Here is a 20,792-nt window from a genome sequence, read left to right as displayed (position 1 = left end):
TCACATGTCCCCAGTACCCATTCTTTTCTCTTTGATGGGTATGGAGAAGAGGAGGAGGAGGAGAAGAGAAGGAAGAAGAAGAAAGGAGGAAGAATAAGAATGTCTCTTGAGATTAATAGTGATTACATCCAAAACTAGCAGATCAACAACAACAAAAACTAATGACTAAAATGATAGATTGGAGAGGGAAAAAAATAATGGGCATCATCTTTAGTTGGTATGAAGTTCAAGGCATTGTGAAATGCTAGAGAAGAAGAAATTTTGATGGCCACATGGTTGAGCTTGAGAAGCTGAGAGAGTTTGAATACCCAGAAAGTTAAAAACTGAAAAAAGTAAAAGTTGATGTGGTGTTTTAGTAATATACTATTAGACTCTAATTTTTATTTTAAAAAGATAAAAATTGCCCAGATTTTCATTCATCTCTGCCGTCTATCAATTTAGGGTCCGTTTGGATCAGCGATTGGAAAAGTAGCTTATTGAAACAGTAGCTTATGGAAAAGTGAAATTGGTAAAAGCTAAATTGGATAAGCTGAATTGTGTTTGGATTGGAGTTCAGAAAAGCTAGTTTGCAAAAATGAGATTGGTAAAAGCTTGTTTGGATTATAGTTGAGTAAAAGTAAGTTTGGTTGTAAAATGACCAAAATGGGTAAGAATTTTAATAAATAATAGAACATGATAAAAAATAATTTAACATAATACAATAAAATTAAAATAATTTATTATGAAAAGTCAAATTTAATAAGTGAATTAAATTTTAAAATTTTAGAGAAATCATAAAAAATATTTTAAATATAAAAAAATGAATTGACATAATACAATAAATTTAAATTAATTTAATATAAAGAAGTGAAATTTATTGAGTAAATTAAATTTGAAAATATCAGAAAAATGGAAAAAAAATATTGCAAATTCTCTCAGCTCCATATTCAGTTGGCCTCCAGCTCCTCACTTGCGTTCTGCCGCTTGAAAAATTAGAACATGAACAGCGATAGTCCAGTTGGCGAACTCCCCCCCTCCCAGCACGTTGAAGATGATGATCAGTGGCCCCAAAGTCGCCTTAAAAGCCCGATTTCATAAGCTAAAAGCAGAACCATCCTACTTATTCAATCGGGCTTAAAAATCACAGCTTTTAACTATAAGTGAGATTGGTTAAACGCTGAACCAAACATCCTATTTACTCCCACTGAGCTTATTTTCAATTATAAGCCACGTTTGGGCCAGCAAACGCTGACCCAAACAGGCACTTAATCTCATTCTTTACTATTTTTTTCACTGACCAACACATTCCCAATACTATACACAGAAGACTTGTAATTATAGCATCTTGTGTACTAGCTACTAGGCATCACGTGATGTACAGCTAAGGAGCAAAATTACGATATTAATTCTAATTTTGGATTAAAAATATTGATTCTATAAGTGTCTATATATATATATTCCACCATAAATATTTTTTTTATATTTGTATGCATATAATATTATATTTAATTTTATTATTACATTACCAGTCCAAACCGGATAGTCCAACTGATCCGACCGTTTGAACTGTAACCCGCTAATCTCTCCGGTTCTATATCCGGTCTGGCTTTTAAAACATTGATATGAATCTATGATGGTTACATATTTCTTTTTTTATCCATGTTTGCTATAATCATGAGAAGCAAGTGAAATTTGTTTGGCTTCTAGATCGTACTCCACTTGAAAATTAACCTGGGGACACCTGCGTGGTCGAATCCTAATTCGCCATCCAAGAGGAGTATTGCTAAGCAAATGGAATCATCCTGAGGAAAGAATATGTTATGATCAGGCTTCAAGTACACTTCAACACCCTTGAAATGAACTACCAAATCTGAAAATTTGTTCATGATCATTGAGTAGCACAAATTGAATAAATCACAAGCGTTTTTAACTTCTTTAACCCCAATTGAATCCCTTATCAATGCCTCAACCTTCATGTAAAAACCTGGTTCCATTAAAAACCAAGTCACCCCTAAATCACTAAGTGTGTTCCCCTCCCTTTGGGACCTGTCTCCATTTTCTTGTTTCCAATTGTGACACCTTAAAGACGAAGAAAAAAAGCATATATAATTTATAAGCAGATCTTGACAGGACATATAAAGCTTAAGACACAATCTTAGCTCAAAGAAAATAAATTCAAGATGTCAAGTGTGAGCAGATTTGACTTGGTGTGGGAGGTAATAACACACCAGATAGAATTGAGCTTCATAAGAAATATATAAATAAAGTAGAAGGAAACCATAATAATCTTAAACCTTACGATTAGGTGTTGGGAGTTAAGATGTGGTGTTCATTCGATTTCTTACAGGAAACAGTCTAATAAAAGTGATAATTCATAAATAATTTTACCGTTAGTGTTAACCTAATTAGTACCTTCAAGAGTGAGAAAGTAATTTCCACCGCCAGTTATGAATGGAGTGGACACAACCTCATGTGATATCGATCCAGATATATTGGCTTCTTCATCCAGTTTCAGTTTACTGGTGGCGTTTGAGAAGTAAGGAACCAAACAACATGAGAATTTGTGACCAATCTTAGAACCCAACTGTGAAACTAAATAGAAAGGTCAAGCTCCAAGCCCCACAAGTCCTGAACCTTTGCTTGAGAATATCCTACTACTGTTATGTCCACATCCAAAAACTAATGAAGAGTTATTAAATTAGTAATGCCCAGTATTGTGCTGCCCTTCCAATCGAGCTTCATCAAAGGAAGGCTAATCACTGATAATATAATTATTGCTCAAGAGGCAATACACTCAATGCGTAGAAAGACAGGAAAATTAGGGTGGATGGCTGTCAAAGTTGATCTAAAAAAGGCTTTTGATAGGCTGCAATGGGATTTCATTGATGATACACTCAAAGTTGCCAACTTTCCCTCTCAGCTCATTGCACTTATCATGAAGTGCATTACCCCTTCATCCATGCAAGTACTGTGGAATCAGGCAGGGTGACCCCTTATCACCTTATATTTTTGTCCTGTGCGTGGAAAGACTTTCTCAAACCATCAACACAGAGATCAAAAGAGGAAAATGGTAGCCAAGCCACATGGGGAGGGGCGCTCCAGCACTCTCCCACTTATTTTTCATGGACGATTTAATACTGTTCTGCTCCATAAAACCAGCCTAAGTCAAACTGTTGCAACATGTGCTGGAGGACTTCTGTATACATTCGGGCCACAAAATCAGTAAGGATAAGACGAGAATATTCTTTTCTTAAAACGTGCATCATCAAAATGTATATGCAATCAGCAGACAGCTGGACTTCCAACAAACAAGTAACCTAGGGCATTACCTCGGAGTCCCACTCCTCCACTAACGGATCACGAAGGATACTTACAAATACAGAGAGGAGAAGGTGCAGTGAAAACTCGCAGGATGGAAAGCTCGTACTTTATCCTTAGCAAGTCGGATCACACTGGCACAGTCTATTCTCTCTACTATATTCTCTCTACTATACCATACTACGCAATGCAAACAACAAGACTCCCAGGTACCACGACCACCAAACTACAATTGCTTATTAAGAAGTTTTATCTGGGGGTCCAGTGAACAACACAAAAGTATCCACCTCATAAAATGGAACCAAATGTGCCAACCCAAGAACAGGGGAGGATGCGCCCTTAGAAGTCTCGTGGGACAGAATTCAGCATTCCTAATGAAGGCTGCCTATGTGCTGATAAATCGACCTGATTTATTCTGCGTCAATATTCTTAGAAGCAAATATGGTTGGAGTAGTGACAATTGCCAATCAATGAGAACAAGGAATACCTCCCACCTATGGCGCAGCCTAGCAGTGATTTTGGAAGACAGGCAATTGGGGATTAAATGGAAAACCAATAGTGGTAAAGAAATACGTTTTTGGTCTGATAACTGGGTGGGGGACCTTGGACCACTCCGCAATCTCACCTTTGCCCCATTAGAAGAATCGGACTTGGAGAAAAGGCTCGTTGAGTTTGCCGCTGATGAAAACACCTGGAAATGGGAAGCATTTTCTGCGCTACTACCTCAATCGGTACTGAAGCAAGTAGCGGAACTTACGTCCCCAAGCAGACATGATGAAGAGGACCACAGGTACTGGTGCCTAGAACATGAAGAAGATTTCACTCTAAAGTCAGCCTATGATTCTATTATGGAACCAGAATGGAATGAAGAATCCACCAGATGGGAGTTGGCGTGGAAATGGCTAGCTAGGACCACAAAGGGTACGCTCTTTTTTTTGGCTTGTGCTTAGCAACAAACTCCTAACCAATGCGGAGCGCACACGGAGACATATGACCCATATTGACAAATGGGGGGGGCTGTGGAAATGAAACTAAAGACCTTGACCATGTGCTCAGGAAATGCAAGTCGGCCAGCTCCTGCTGGAATCTTATTATCCCAAGCAACCGAGCCACACACTTCATGGCAGTTGCCTTTGACGATTGGCTAGAGATAAACCTCAAACCCAACAGCTCCAATTCCACTTGGTGCATCATGTTTGGAACCTTATGCTGGAAATTATGGTCTGCGAGCAATAGAAGGCAATTTGCTAAGGAAGATATACAGCCGCATAGATTGGTTAACGAAGTGCTGTCACTTTCCCAGCATATCATGCAGGCTACCGATTTTCGAAAACATTTGGCTTTGTAACTTTCTCTAAAGAGCTCGAACTTTTGATGTAACATTTCCCACTTGTAAATATTTCCAATAATATACTTTTTTCACTAAAAAATGAAGAGTTATTAAACGAAGCATGTTTTCTACTAAAGCTAAAGAAATCTCTCGCCAATTCTCCAAAAGCAGTTGAGCCATCTGCAAATCCATATCCGTGCAAGCACTATGTTGAATTCCCACAACTATATCGACCCAACAATGTACAAGGTTACGCGAAAGGATCTAATACGTAGAAGAGTTGTCGGGATTGAAGATGGGTGAGTTTTGAGGGTTACACGTTTTGTTGCATGGTGAGCATTGGAGCCATATAAGCTCGCTTCCTGTGTCCGCGATAGCCCTTGTCTCTAATGGTGGAGAAGCCATGTAGATTCTCATGAGGTACTCGCCTTCACCTTATTCAACAACTGGTGCGAGTAGATTAATTTGGAAGAGTCGACGACGTCTTGTTCATCGAATTTGGGATCGTAACCTAACGTTCTGAGCAAGCTCTAATAAGGTGCTTGAAGAGTCGTAGAATGGTGAAAATGGTGAATCACGATGAACAAGGTCAAAGTCGATACGCGGTCAATCTGTTAAAGTTGAAGGTGAAAATAAGAAAAAGACTAGAAGAGAGAACATTTTTTTTTAGAAAGAGAAAAACGATGGTTGTTTTGCATATGGAGGTGCTTCAAGTTATATATTCTGGGGATGTATTAATCGTAGACTCTTGCAATATTTTTTCCCCCCTTATTTAAAGGGCCGGCCTGAAATTCCTAGTGGGACTAAATTTAAAATTTCTCACCTAAAGTTGAATTTTTTATATATTTTATTATCTAAATTGATATTCTGATCGTTCAGACATCTGGAAAAAAATATATCTACAGTTACGTAGTTATCAAGTGAGAAAATGACATTATTTGAATGGCTTAGAATAATTTTGCAAAAAGCATCAATTTGCTGGGCATCCTTCATCAGAGCTTTCAGCTGCTTCTATAGAGCTGGATGGAAGGCTCACGTCAACGCCGACATATCTGGAATCAATAATTTATATCAATCAATACTATTTAAAGTTATTATTATTATTTTCATTACAATAAAGTTATTAATTATATTCAAATTTCAAATTGTAAGTCGACAAATATGTTGAGTGTTGGGCTTGATTTATAAAGCTGTATATGACTGCAATATGGTGGGCCCTCCTCCGCAAATAATATGTGGATACAGGTTCAAATTTCTAATTTGTAATGGTACTTGGATGGACCAGGAGGATGTTGCAATGATAGTTGCTCTGTTTGTTGAGTTGGGAAAAATGGGCTGAGAAAGAGGTCCAAGAAATATGAAGGCGAGAGATTAGTGGGTTATATTATCAATAAAGTTGGGTCTAGCAAAAAAAAAATTCTCTTATAATATGACGAACTAAAATTTAAATATTTACGGAATAATTATCTACATTTAGTGTTCAGTAGTGCTTCTCTTCTTGCTTGTGACTGAAATTGTATTATCTTCTCCTCCTCCCTTATGTGATGTTTATCGCTAAGTATTAATGTGGCTTACCTTGTATCCTTAAGTTAAGCCACAATCCTAGTTTCATTATGTCCATAAATTCGGTTCTTTTTTCTGTCAACATCATTACTAGGAGTCATGGAATTTATTTTTTGGTGTAACACAAAGTATTCTCAGGTTATCTTGGATTTAGAACTAATTCCTGTTAAGCCGAGAGCGTTAAGGTTAAAGGTTAAAGTCTTTCCAATAGATGCGTTTTCAGATATTCAACTCCTCCTTATAGAAGTGAGGCCGCTTATCATTTCAACCAACTGCTTGTTGATAATTGTGGAATCTATTAAACATTAGAATCATCAATCATTATCCGCTTATGTTAATTTAATTATAAGCCGCATTGATCAATCTGCAGCAATCAGTATAACTAGCTGCACATATGTTCATGAGATTTCGCTCGATACTAATACGAAAATAAGAAATATCTCTAAGTGTTTTCAGGTGTAGAGAGCATATAAGAAATAATTGATAGCTTAGTGGATTTTATTGCTGAGATGGTGATATATATATATATATATATATAGGTCAATTGTGAATTGAACTCAATATATAGAACATATATATGTGTGTGTATATATATATAGGTAGTACTGATTACTGAACATAAATGAACAACTCTGAGAGCAAAAGTACAGTGAAGATTAGCGTTATATATCTTGGTTTGAACATGAACGACACACAGACACATAAAAAATAACGAGATAACAATAATGCAATATTTCTTGAGAGATTTGCCAGGACTTTATTATATATGTCCTTGTCCTTGTGCCGAACACCATACAAGGGGGTTTAAAAATACTCAAGCAATTTTAGAAAGAGATATGACGAGAGTAGGATACACCAATTGGTGCAGAAACTGGACAGCCTTCTTCTGAAACCTCAGGAAGATTTCATCAATGATTCCTTCTCCAAAAAGTGCCTTCAAAAGAGGCTCAAACACAGCTCTTATGTTCTTGGCTACAATCTCCCCTCTCTCGTTCTCATTCTTTACACTTTCACAGGAGGCTGCTTCATCATCTAGGCTTGATCCATCCCAACTTATTTTGATGCACTCGAATCTTTCAACACTGAAAGAACCTTCTTCCTTTATTATTTTCTTTACTTCATCAGCGCTAGCATGATAAACTGGCACATTGAAATGCTCCAAGTTCGCTTCCTCAATCAAATTCTGCAGCAATATTCATTTATTACCTTCATACGTCTATAAGTCAACATGTGATGATTTGGTAATGATTGTTTATGATTACATTTAACTAATTATGTTTAATAATTTGAGCTTACCTCTAAGATCATGTCATTGAGTATGATACGAAAGAGTCCTGGAACAGATATGTTTTCCGAAGTATCACATCTGCCAATGAATGTAAGAAACATACCACCGCCAGGCACCAATTCCTTAGAACGTGATCTTAAGAAAAGTGTGAAATCTTCTTTAAACTGTTTAGCATTTGATGGAGGACTAATGCTTGTCACGTATATATTTCCTTTATCAACATCTGCTATTTTTCCTTCCTCACCCAACAAATTTGGAACCTGTTCCCCGGCAGAATGCAATATATGAAAGCCAGCGTTAGGTTACTTATATGTGTGCGTGATTGAAAAGAAAATAGAGAATTTGAGTTGGAAGACGAAGGTAGATGATGATTATGACCTGAGAGAGCCAATGGAGAGAGAAAGAGGAATGGAAGAAATGGATGGAATTGGAGGGGAAGAGGATGCCATAGAAAGTGCCAGGCGTTGCGTTGATCAAACACTTTCTGTCCTGTTTCAGAGTGTGGTAGAACTCTGGGAGTGACTTGAAGATTGCATTGAAATCATTTACAAATAGATCGTTCAGGAAAAACTGGAATGTGGGCGGCTCAACCTTCAATCTGAGACTTGTTTCATTCACAATGTCAATGATGTTAGATGCCACCAAAAGGGCATTTGGTCCAGAAGAACACCCTAAATCTGCCACTTTCAAACAAGTTGGAAGATTGGTGCAGAACATCTTGTTGATGCTTTCTTCAAGTAGAGGTTTCACTCTCATCATCACATTTTTCTGCTCAAACAGCATCAAGAATCTTTCACGTTCAATCAATCTATTAAAAACGCATGGGATCGATTATTGGAGTGATCAAAGCACTACTATTTTATGGGCTAATAGTTTGATTTTTGTCAAACCGTCGTCAGACCGGCTTGAAATAAATTAATATATCCATATAGTTCTATAAAGTTTATCTCACATAAAAATATTCAAATAAGAACAAAATCTGTAATATAAAAACCAAAGTTTGGATAATAATAAAATTAAAAGGAAAAATAGTAAAAAAAAATTTCCCTGAGACAAAATACAATTAAAATAAAATTTAAAAAGTTCAAATCTAAGTTATATTACATATAATTTACAACTAAATATAAGTTATATTACATATAATTTACAACTATTGGGGTGTGGAAATTTGGGTTGGGAAGTGAGGCATGAAGGATGAATTAATAATCATCCGTACTGTAGTATCAAGGCAATATGGGATGGCGAACTCTCTAGTAAAAGACAAAACAATTACAGCCCTTCGGTTCATTCTTGAGAAATAATCATAACCGTTGGTATAAGCCATCCTTAACTTATGGCTCTAGAAGATAGAAACAGAGAGTTTCTGAAGTCTTAACATTCGACAATGGTCGGAGAATAATGAAGAATGTTAGTCAATTTTGTTGGGAAAAAAATGTTAGTCAATTCTTTTTTTTTCTTTTCTTCTTCATCTTTCTCAATCTTCTTTGTATTCTTTAGTTTTTCCTTTCTTTTTTTTCTTGACATGAAATATTTGGTCAACCTATCAGACCAAATTAGTGAGTTTGGCCTTTTTATGTACTACTTATCCTCCTATTTATAAGACATCGTTTGTAAATTATAAATAATGACTTATAATTAGGATCGGAGATAGTATTTTCTTTCTTCTAATGTTCTTTGTCATGTCCCAACTTCTCAATTATTTTTTTATTTTTCATTTAATCAGTAGAGCCTACATAAAATTAGTAATATTCTGTTATCTTATAGACAAAAAAAGGGTACAATTCAAAAAAAAATCGTACTTTTTTTTTTGGGCTTATAAGATATCCAAATATCACTAATTTCATGTAGAACATAATCATCAATAGAAAAAATAAAAAGCATTTGAGAAATTGAGATATTATAAAGAGCATTAGAAAATTTTAGAGAAAGACACATTAGAGGCCTCAAGCACATAGATTAACTAAGTTGCACCAGGTTAAAATTAGGTTAATCGAGCACCAGAATATGGATAGAATCAAATTTGCCCGGTGTAGTTGAACTTTCAATATACCAAAGGATTCAATCATTCATAAAAAATAAATGATAAGGATAAAGATTAAAGGCATAACTCACCAAATATTAATAATATACATATGATTCGATCAAGTTAATATGGTTGAGTACAAGAGAGAGCAAGCAATAGCATACCGATACTGAAGAGTTGTTGGCGTAGCTTCGTTCTCCAACACCCCCATTCATATGAAGTACTTGCTCCACAGGCACCCCCATGGCCATCATTGATCACCAATTACATCAAGGAAAGGTGACATCTATATTTAGCTAACGTGGATGGATTTTGTAGAATGATAACACCTGGTTTGGAAATCTACACGTATGCAATTATCTGCGCAAAAATTCTAGAAGGTTGGTAAAGGACTTAATGGCGCTACGCAAGCACGCTGGAAGTCAGGCAAAGGACTTAATCGTGCCACGCAAGCACTCTAGATATTTTATTATAAAGCATAACCCTACATATAATAGCCTTGTCTAATACTACTTGTCCTTAATATAAGACCTTATTTAACTTTTATTTTGATCCTAAATATAAGATCTCAATATACTTTATTTCTCATATTTATGCTTTTTTTTTCAAGATAATCCTTCTAATAATGATAGTTCTACCCAATACATTTGATTAGAAAAAATATTTTAGGAAAGACAACACCCATTTATTACAAATAACTAACTTAACTTCTTTCCTTAATCTTCTCAAATTAGTCAACTAACTCTTATAATTAGGATCGAAAGTAGTACTACATCTACTCTGATTTTTAATATAAGACTCAGTTAACTCAATTGGCTTGTTGTCATACGCCTGTGAACCCATTTACTAACTCTAAGAGTACAAATTTTCACTCTTCTAACAATGTGGGATTTGTTCATTTTGGTACACCCACTCATACACTCTAACTCCAAGGGATCAGAGGACATTATGGTCGGAAAAATTCTAATTTCAAGATTAAATTTTCAATGTCACCTCTTTTTATGATATTTTTCAATTTCAAATAATAAACAATTTCTTATACTACCTCCGGTTCTTAATATATATATCTAGTTAAATAATTTGAAAAGATTAATAAAATTGAATAAATTACTTTAAAATATTATATTTATCGTTTTTTTTTCAAACTAATTTGTCTGGCCTATCAATTAACATATAATTTAATGAGAGGCATATTAATTTTTTTAATTTTTTCAAATTAGTCAACTAAATATTATATTAAAGACCGAAAGTATCACTAAACATTGTTGTTTCCTTCAGGCTTGTGTGGAATGGCTTATAACTTACTATAAGCAATTTGTTAATCATGATTTACAAAATACAGGGCAAGCATATGAAGAAAGTTTTCTCTTAACTTATGTAAAATGTGCTTAATAAATAGATCCAAATGATGCCTTCATTTTTTTAAAGATCTTTTTAATTATTTTCACTAGATAAAGGAAATTAGTTTAAAGTCTTTTAAATAGGGCTGTGCATAAACCAGATCAGACCGGGTTGAGCATCAACCCGAGGTCTAGTCTGGTGAAGATCTCGGGCTGCACAAAGCAGCCCGTAGTCTGGTCTGGTCCAGTACTAACCCGAAGTCGGGTTGAACCAGACTTGGTCTGGAGGACTAGTCAATGGTATCAATTTTTTTTTCCTCTTCCAAGCAAATAGAATTGATCCGGGGAAGAAAAAACAACAGCCAAAGATTCAACACACGTTCAAAATGTAAAAGTAAAAAAAAATTAATGGAAATAGGAAAAAAAATCTGTGGGTGAAGAAAACAAAGAACCAACACAGATAGAATCAACGCACAGAGGACGAATGGCAAGGTAGAGAGCAGTGGAGACTTCACCCATGTGGGAGAGAAGCATGAGGAGCAGATGGAGATGAATCATCAAACTAATTAACTAGATAACACGAAACTAAATAAACTAGATCTAGAAAAAAATCAAAGATCTTTTGCCATTGAAAAAACTGAAAAAAAATAAGAACACAGTATCTAACATAAGTTAGATCTACAAAAATCGATTGAGGAAAAAGACAAGAAGAAGAAGAAGAAGCTGAGTATGCGAAGCAAAACCAGCAACTCCTTGAGAAGACCCAGCACTAGTTCATCATTGGTTGAAGACGGTGGCTCCGTAGTGGGGATCTGACGCAAGGCTAATGAGCCACAGTTGATGGGTTGCAAATGAGGATATATGAACTTGTGCCATGGCTTTCATAAAACCTTCCATTTGCAAAGTTGTAGAGCAGAGGAGGAGGCAAATGGAAAATGGGGAAATGACGAGGAGAGAAGGGGGTGCGAATGGAGAGAGAGGGAGCTATGAGGGAATATAAAATTAAAAATAAATGTGTAGATATTGGGCCAGACCAAACCAGACTATTTGGTCTCAAAAGGTATCCCGAAACCCGGTCTGGCCCGATGACTTGGTCTAGTCTGGTCAGTCTAGTTCTCTCACCAGGTTGTTTTTTTTTTTTGTCATCGGGTTGGACCGGACCGGACCGGGTCAAGACGGACCAGACTGGATTTCAAGTTTTTTACACAGCCCTACTTTTAAATATTGAAATTTTTTTAAAACTTTTCAAAATTTCCCTTCAACGATGATAATTGATATGTTAGTGGATTTTATCACTAAGATGGTTATATATAGGTCAGTTATGAATTGAGCTTAATAGAATGTACACCCAGATAATACTAACTATCATTGGACGAGTCTGAGTACTACAGTGAGAACAACTCACCGATACGACCATACTTGTACATAGAGAACAAGACGATCAACCAACCAAGAAACACACATACAGTTCATTCAAACTCACAAATAATAATGAATGGAAGAATCTTCCAAGCATCCATATGAAAGAAAAGTACTGGGCTATAGTTTCTTTCATCGTTCTGCTATTTTATAATAACTATGCCAATGGCTCTCAAGCAATTTTAGTAAGGGATATGACCAAAGTTGGATACACCAATTTGGGCAGCAATTGGACAGTCTTCTTCTGAAACCTAAAGAAGAGTTCATCCATGATTCCTGCTCCAAAATGCGCCTTCAAAAGAGGCTCATACACAGCTCTTAAGATTTTGGCTGCAAACTCCCCTCTCTCATTTTCATCCTTAAAACTTTCACAGCCTGCTTCATCTAGGCTTGATCCGTCCCAACTTGTTTTGATACATTCTAATCTTTCTACAAGGAAAGACCCTTCTTCCTTTATAATTCCTCTGACTTCATCAGCTCTAGCAAAATAAATCGGCATATTGAAATGCACCAAGTCCGCCTCTTCAATCAAATTCTGCACCATCCATTTACTATCATGATACGTCTATGCCTAGGATAAATTGTTATGACACATTTCTTCAAAAATAAAAATAAAAAAGACTATACGGTGAATAATCTGATCATGAGCAAATAAGAAATTGGTCAAATATAGTTCAAAATACATATGATGATCTGGTAATGATTAAATTTAACTAATTATATTTAATAATTTGAGTTTACCTCTAAGACCATGTCATTGAGTATGATACGAAAGAGTCCTGGAGGAGATATGTTTTGAGAAGAATCATATCTACCAATGAAGGTGAGGAGCATACCACCGCCGGGCACCAATTCCTGGGAACGTGATCTTAAGAATAGTGTGAAATCTTCTTTAAATTGTTTAGCGCATGATGGAGGACTAATGCTTGTTACATAAATATTCCCCTTATCAACATCTGCTATTTTTGCTTCCGCGCTCAACAAATCTGGAACCTGTACCCAAACATGCAATAATATATGGAATCCCGTGTTACGAATATATATAAAAGAAAATAGAGAATTTGAGTTCGAAGATGATGAAGGTAGATGATGATGATAATGACCTGAGAGAGCCAGTGGAGAGAGAAAGAGGAATGGAAGAAGTGGATGGAATTGGAGGGAAAGAGGATGCCATAGAATGTGCCAGGAGTTGCATTTATGAAACACGTTGTGTCTGGTTTCCGAGTGTGGTAGAACTCTGGAATTGACTTGAAGATTGCATTGAAATCATTCCCAAACAGATCGTTGAGGAAAAACTGGAATGTGGGTGGCTCAACCTTCAATCTCAGACTTGTTTCATTCACAATGTCGACAATGTTAGATATTGCCAAAAGTGTATTTGGTCCAGAGGAACACCCTAAATCTGCCACTTTCATACAAGTTGGAAGATTGAAGCAGAACATCTTGTTGATGGTTTCTTCAAGTATTGGTTTTACTCTCATCATCACTTTTTTCTGCTCAAGTACAATTAAAATTAAATTTAAAAAGTTAAAATATAACTGAAATAACAGGTAATTGACCATTATTTTTAAAAATAAGAACTACTTAATGATATATGAAAATACATAATTTCAATTAGAAAAAAAATGTACAATTGTCTGATGCCAACTAATATAAACACAAGACAAGTATGTGAAGATATTTTTTCTTAACTTATATAGAAGCACTTTTACGTACTTAAAATAAACTGGCGCAAACAAGCCCAGATAAATATGTTTGAATAGAATAGAACGTAGCGCACGGGCATTGAAGAGTTGTTGGCGTAGCTTGTTTGTCCAACACCTCCATTCATACGAAGCACTTGCTCCAGGGGCAGGCCCACGGCTAACTTTAAGAGTTAATGGTCTAACTTTTTTGTCAAATTGTGGTCAGACCGGCTTGAAGTAAATTAATATATCCTTAATTCTGTACAGATTATTTCACACAAAAATCTTTGAATAAGAATAAAACATGTAATATAAAAAATAAATTTTAAATAATAATAAAACTAGCAAAAAAATATTTTCCCTGAAATAAAATACAGTTAAATTAAAATTTAAAAATTTAAAACATAAATGAAATTACTACTCCCTTCATCCCTTTTTATAAGCAACATTGGAGCTTATCACGTAGATCAAAATGTTAGTTAAAATTAGTTAAAGACAATAAATGTATAAAAATTAGAAGTTCTTTTACTAAAATGCCCTTATTTATGGGTGGAGAAAGTATAAGGTAGAGAATAAGAAAAATATTACTCCTCCTGTCCTTAATATAGGACCCAATTCTTGAGTTGGTTTTGTTCATAAATAGAAGACACATTTCTCATATTTATCAATTTTTTCTAAATTACCCCTATGGATATTCCCCCAAATATAATCAAGTAAAAGAGGGAGAGGGGGTATTAAGAAAGATGATTATGGTGTTTTAGGAAAAATGTGTCACTTTTCTTATAATTAACTAACTTATCTAACTTCCTTAATCTAATCAAATTTGTTAAATGAGTCTTATATTAAGGACCGGAAGAGTATAATAAAAAGAATTATAGAAGAGAGAGAATATGTGATGGAGAGATGATGGTTTAGGAAATGAGATAATAAATACTCCTCCGGTCCTAATTATAAGACCCAATTGACTTATTTGAGGAGATTAAGGAAGTAAGTTAAGTTGGTTATTTATAATAAATAAGTGTTGTCATTCCTAAAATATCCTTGCTAATTAAGTATATTGGCTAAAACTATCATTATTAGAAAGATTATCGTGGAAAAAAATGCATAAATATAAGAGACAAAATGGATTGGGTCTTATAATTAGGACCAAATAAAAAGTCAAATTGGGTCTTATAATAAGGACCGGAGGAGTATATTGAGTATTAAAATAAGAAATTAGTGAGAATAAAATAGAGAAATCGCTGCAAAATTTAACACAATTTGCAAATGTTACTTATATTTAGGGATAAGAGGAAGATAGTGGTTGTTACTTATAAAATGGGACGGGGGGTATAATTTACAAATGATGTATGAAAATACATGAATTAAAATAATATACTTTCTTAGCGCCAACTAATAAAATATGTAAACGAGGCTTCGAAATTGGTACGGAGATGGACACTTAATAATTGAAAGGCGGATCATATATGGATGAGGAAATTTGGTGTCTTTTGAGGCTGTTCCTCCTTTGCCCCCATTACCTTAAAACGCACATGAAATCTCTGATTCTAATGGTTATAGCCTTTCGATTCCTTCTTGAGAAATGTAAGAGCCATCCTTAATTTGACGCCTTTTAGCAGGCATTAGTTTATGGATGCAGAAAATAGAAACCAGAGGGAGTCTCTTTAACAAAAACAATGGAAAACATTTGAAAAAGTTAATATGCTTGAATGTATATAAAGAGAGCGTACCGCTATTGAAGAGTTGTTGGCGTAGCTTGTTTCTCCATCTCCTCCATTCATATGAAGCATTTCCTCTACAGGCACCGCCATGTCCGCCATTGATGATGACTTTGTAATTACCTCAATTTCAAATCCCCCTCTGTCGGAAACCCTATTGTTATATTATGAATTATGTGTTGTAATTATTATATGTGACTGTGTCAAAAGGAACTAAAAGTCCTACACTTCTTGACGTATACTCAATCTCGTCACTTTAAAAAGCCAATTTTGATACGTCTCCTACTTTCTACTTGGCAATCTCATTACTTCATTAATTATTTTCTTATTCAAACAAGCATCCATGAACCATGGCTTATAATATAAAAAGGAACTTGAGGCTCAGAACTCCAGATCACGCCAGGCCTTGAACTTTCAGGTTATTCTCCCATCCCTTCTCATTTGCTTATTGTTGAATTCACTATTTATTTTTTTTTCCTGCTATTCTGCCACTCTGTTTTATTGTACAAAGGGTTTGTTTAATTTTAGAGAGTGCCACCTTTTATTATTCTAACCTTGCATGGTAAAATAACTCTTAAGAAGGCAAAAGTCAAATATCTTTTCGTTATTATTTTTGCAGGTTTTTCGAACATTATGAACCTCTGCTTCTTCCAAAAGAAATGTGCCATATAATTAAGTAAAGACAAAATCTAAGCCGTTGAAAACGATGAAGATTAATTCATTAAATTAAACTAAACTAAACGGCGCATCCCGATCGAAACACTATTAGAGAAAAATAACAAATAGGTAGTTCTTTGAGCTTGTCCCATGTTTGCCCAAAAAACAAATAATCAAGTAGATTTGCTATGCCCACGCGCAACATATATGTGAGTGACACATATACTTGAGGACATCAGGGAAAGGAAATATTGAATGAAAGCTTTACCACACAATGATTGATCGTTGAATTGATTTCCCTGAAATAAGATGACGAGATGGAATTAAATTGGCCGACTAGCTAAGCACGTGAAGATCTGTGAAGGACAGACCACTTTATATCAGACAACGATGGATCGCCACTAATGAAAGCAAACAAATTAAAGCAGAATGGAACAGAACCATACAAGAAACATGTTGTATATATTGTGGTCCGTGTTTGCCCCATCCCAGGGTACCCTCTTTTGTGGGATGTCATTTTCGCAGAGAAAAATATCGTCCAGATTTTATATATTCACATGCATTCTTTGGAAGGTGATCTTAAGAATAGTGTGAAAAATCTTCTTTAGATTGTTTAGCATATGATGAAGGACTAATATAATGCTCGTTGCATAAATATTCCCTGCTATTTTTGCTTGCTCTCAACAAATTTGGAACCTGTTCCCTAACATTTGCAATATATGCAATAATCAAAGTGTTTGGATATTAGAGTATTTGGGCTTGGCCCAACTGTACAACTAAGAGTTTAAACAATAGAATCACATGAATCGTTACATGTTAATTATATAAGCCTTAGGGGTCAGTCAGAAATCACCAAGCTAGCTAGCTGCACCAGCACACAGGTTCCTCAAATTTCGCGTCATACAGAAATATACGAAAGAAACTAAGAAATATCTTTTAAAAGTATTTGTAGGCGTAATGAGAGTATAAAATAATGAGGATAATTTATATATCTTAGTGGATTTTATCGCTATTTAAGATGGTTATATAAATATATATATATATATATATATATATATAGGATCAATTATGAATTGAGCTTAATAGAACATGTTTCTAGATAATATTACTGACTATTATTGGACAAGTCTGAGAGCACTACAGTGAAAACAACTCAACCACATGACCATACTTATACATAGAGAAAAACGAGATCAATCACACTAATATTACAAATAAGATCACTTTTATACTTATTTTTGTCTGTTTTGAAAAACAAAAAAATATAAACCTTTAAACTTGTCTATTAAAAGGAAACAGACTTATCTGTTCCTCATAACAGACGAGTATGGAAGCCCAAACTTATCTATTATTTTGTAGTAGTGCTAATTTATACATAGACATATAATATAACTGAGCCAATGGCTCTCACTCAAGCAACTTACTTAGAGATATGACCAAAGTAGGATATAGCAACTTGGGCAGAAATTGGATAGCCTTCTTTTGAAACCTCAGGAAGATTTCATCAATGATTCCTTCTCCAAAATGTGCCTTCCAAAGAGGCTCAAACACAGCTCTGTAGGTTTTGGCTACAGACTCCCCTCTCTCATTGTCATCCTTAAAACTTTCACAGCCTGCTTCTTCATTTAAGCTTGATCCGTCCCAACTTGTTTTGATACTCTCTAATCTTCCTACAATGAAAGACCTAACACGAATTGCAGGAGAAAGAGAATGTAAACTGAATCTTATTTCTTGAAAAAATAATAATGGAATACACCAGTGCTTTTATAAAGCAAGCTAAGATAAATAAATGTACAGCTGTCATCTAACTAAACTCTAACTAAAATAGTTATTCAACCCTAATAAGACCCTTCTTCCTTTGTTATTTCTCTAACTTCATCAGCCCTAGCATGATGAAGCGGCACATTGAAATGCTCCAAGTCTGCCTCTTCAATTAAATTCTGCACCATTCATTTAATTTATATTATGATACGTCTGTGCCTAGTATAAGTTGTTATATCACACAATTCTTCTCAAACAACAAAAACGACCAAAAGTTAATTCAACTGATCATGAACAAATAAGAAATTATCAAATGTAGTTCATCACTTAAACACATACTGATATAGAAATACAATGTCTATGTCTGAACTACAATTTAGGCATACGTTTTGTTTTTTTTGGGATGGATATAGAAGTCAACGCATGATTATTTGGCAATGATTGTTTATGATTAAATTTAACTAATTAATAATTTGAGTTTACCTCTAAGACCATGTCATTGAGTATGACACGAAAGAGTCCTACTGCAATTATATTTTGAGAAGTATCATATCTGCCAATAAATGGAAGGAGCATACCACCGCCAAGCACCAATTCCTTGGAACGTGATCTTAAGAATAGTGTGAAATCTTCTTTAAACTGTTCAGCATATGGTGGAGGACTAATATATGCTTGTTACGTATATATTCCCTTTATCATCATCTCCTATTTTTACTTCCTCGCTCAACAAATTTGGAACCTGTTCCCCAACAAGCAATATATGTAATAATCCAACATTATTAATATATATATACAAGATTGAAAAGAAAATAGAGAAAAATTTGAGTTGGAAGATGAAGGATGATGGTGTGACCTGAGAGAGCCAGCGAAGAGAGAAAGAGGAATGGAAGAAATGGATGGAATTGGAGGGGAAGAGGATGCCATGGAAAGTGCCAGGCGTTTCATTTATCAAACACTTTCTGTCCTGTTTCAGAAGAACACCCTAAATCTGCCACTTTCAAACAAGTTGGAAGATTGGTGCAGAACATCTTGTTGATGCTTTCTTCAAGTATTGGTTTCACTCTCATCATCATATTTTTCTGCTCAAACAACATCAAGAATCCTTCACATTCAATCAATCTATCAAAAATGCATGGGATCGATTATTGAAGTGATCAAAGCACTACTATTTTATGGGCTAATAGTTTGATTTTTGTCAAACCGTGGTCTGACCGGCTTGAAATAAATTAATATATCCATAGTTCTATACAGATTATGTCACATAAAAATATTCAAATAAGAACAAAATCTATAAGATAAAAACCAAAGTTTGGATAAAAACAAAATTAAAAGGAAAAATAGAAAAAAAAATATTTTGCCTGAAACAAAATACAATTAAAATAAAATTTAAAAAGTGCAAATATAAGTTATATTACATATAATTTACAACTATTGGGGTGTGGAAATTTGTGTTGGGAAGTGAGGCATGAAGGATGAATTAACAATGACATACTGTAGTGTTAAGGGAATAAGGGATGGCGAACTCCCTCTAGTAAAAGACAAAACAATTATAGCCCTTCGGTTCATTCTTGAGAAATAATCATAACCGTTAGTGTAAGCCATCCTCAATTTATGGCTTAGAAAATAGAAATAGAGAGTTTATGAAGTCTTAACATTCGACAATGGAGGAATATGGTTACATTGTTGGCCATCAGGCATGGCATTTAACAAAAACAATAATGGAGAATGTTAGTCAATTTTGTTGGGGAAAAAAAAGAATGCTAGTCAATTTCTTTTTTTAAATTTTTCTTCTTCTTCATCTTCCTCAATCTCCTTTGTATTCTTCAGTTTTTCTTTTTTCTTTTTTTTTCCCCCCCGGCATGGAATATCCGGTCAACCTATCAGACCAAATTAGCGGGTTTGGCCCTTTAATGTACCTTCTTTCTTCTAATTAATGTTCTTTGTAATGTCCCAAGCTCTCCAATATTTTTTTATTTTTCATTTAATCATTAGAGCCTACATGAAATTAGTAATATTTTGTTATCTTATAGACCCAAAAAAGGTGCAATTAAAAAAAACCCGCACTTTTTTTCTTATAAGATATCCAAATATCACTAATTTTGTGTAGAATATAATCATCAAAAGAAAAAAATAAAAAAAATATTTGAGAAATTGAGATATTACAAGGAGCATTAGAAAATTATAGAGAAAAACACACTAGAATCAAGCACATAGATTAACTGAGTTGTACCGGGTTAAAATCAGGTTAATTGGGCACCAGAATATGGGTTGAATTAAATTTCCTCGATGCAGTTGAATTTTCAATATACCAAAGGATTCAATCATTCAATGAAAAATAAATGATAAGGATAAAGATAAAAGGCATAACGTTAACTCACCAGATAATATACACATGATTCGATCAAGCTAATATGAGTACTCAAGAGAGAGCTAGCATACCGATATTGAAGAGTTACTGGCGTAGCTTGTTTCTCCAACACCCCCATTCATATGAAGTACTTGCTCCACAGGCACCCCCATGACTGCCATTGATCACTAATTACCTCAAATCCACTCTATAAATGTCAGGAACATAATTGCTATATATGTGTGCGTGCGCGCGCTCTAAATAAATGCACAACGAAAGCTGACATCAATATTTAGCTATGCCCGTTGCCATCAGAATTGCACAGCTCATTCTCAAATAGTAATATTATATGAAACGAACGATA

The 20,792-nt window shown here is 34.8% G+C and overlaps 2 protein-coding genes across 2 annotated transcripts; both read right to left on the bottom strand.

Annotated features, from left to right (window-relative positions):
- Positions 1 to 6,809: 6,809 nt before the first annotated feature.
- LOC114725539 (3,7-dimethylxanthine N-methyltransferase) lies at positions 6,810 to 9,775 on the bottom strand. The gene is made up of 4 exons (XM_028912062.1): positions 9,666 to 9,775; positions 7,857 to 8,246; positions 7,487 to 7,738; positions 6,810 to 7,373 (listed from the first exon to the last, which is right to left on the bottom strand). The coding sequence occupies exons 1-4, from the start codon at positions 9,753 to 9,755 to the stop codon at positions 7,005 to 7,007; spliced, it is 1,101 nt and encodes a 366-aa protein (XP_028767895.1). The 5' UTR covers positions 9,756 to 9,775; the 3' UTR covers positions 6,810 to 7,004.
- Positions 9,776 to 12,179: 2,404 nt separating this feature from the next.
- LOC114725540 (theobromine synthase 2-like) lies at positions 12,180 to 15,768 on the bottom strand. Its single transcript, XM_028912063.1, has 4 exons — positions 15,676 to 15,768; positions 13,364 to 13,753; positions 13,002 to 13,253; positions 12,180 to 12,795 (listed from the first exon to the last, which is right to left on the bottom strand). The coding sequence occupies exons 1-4, from the start codon at positions 15,763 to 15,765 to the stop codon at positions 12,433 to 12,435; spliced, it is 1,095 nt and encodes a 364-aa protein (XP_028767896.1). The 5' UTR covers positions 15,766 to 15,768; the 3' UTR covers positions 12,180 to 12,432.
- Positions 15,769 to 20,792: the final 5,024 nt, after the last annotated feature.

Source organism: Neltuma alba, unplaced genomic scaffold (assembly GCF_004799145.2).
Source record: "Neltuma alba isolate B1F8T4 unplaced genomic scaffold, ASM479914v2 tig00012255_pilon, whole genome shotgun sequence".
Lineage (NCBI taxonomy): Eukaryota > Viridiplantae > Streptophyta > Magnoliopsida > Fabales > Fabaceae > Neltuma > Neltuma alba.
Note: the sequence above shows the minus strand (reverse complement) of the source record. Positions and strands in the feature narration are given on the sequence as shown.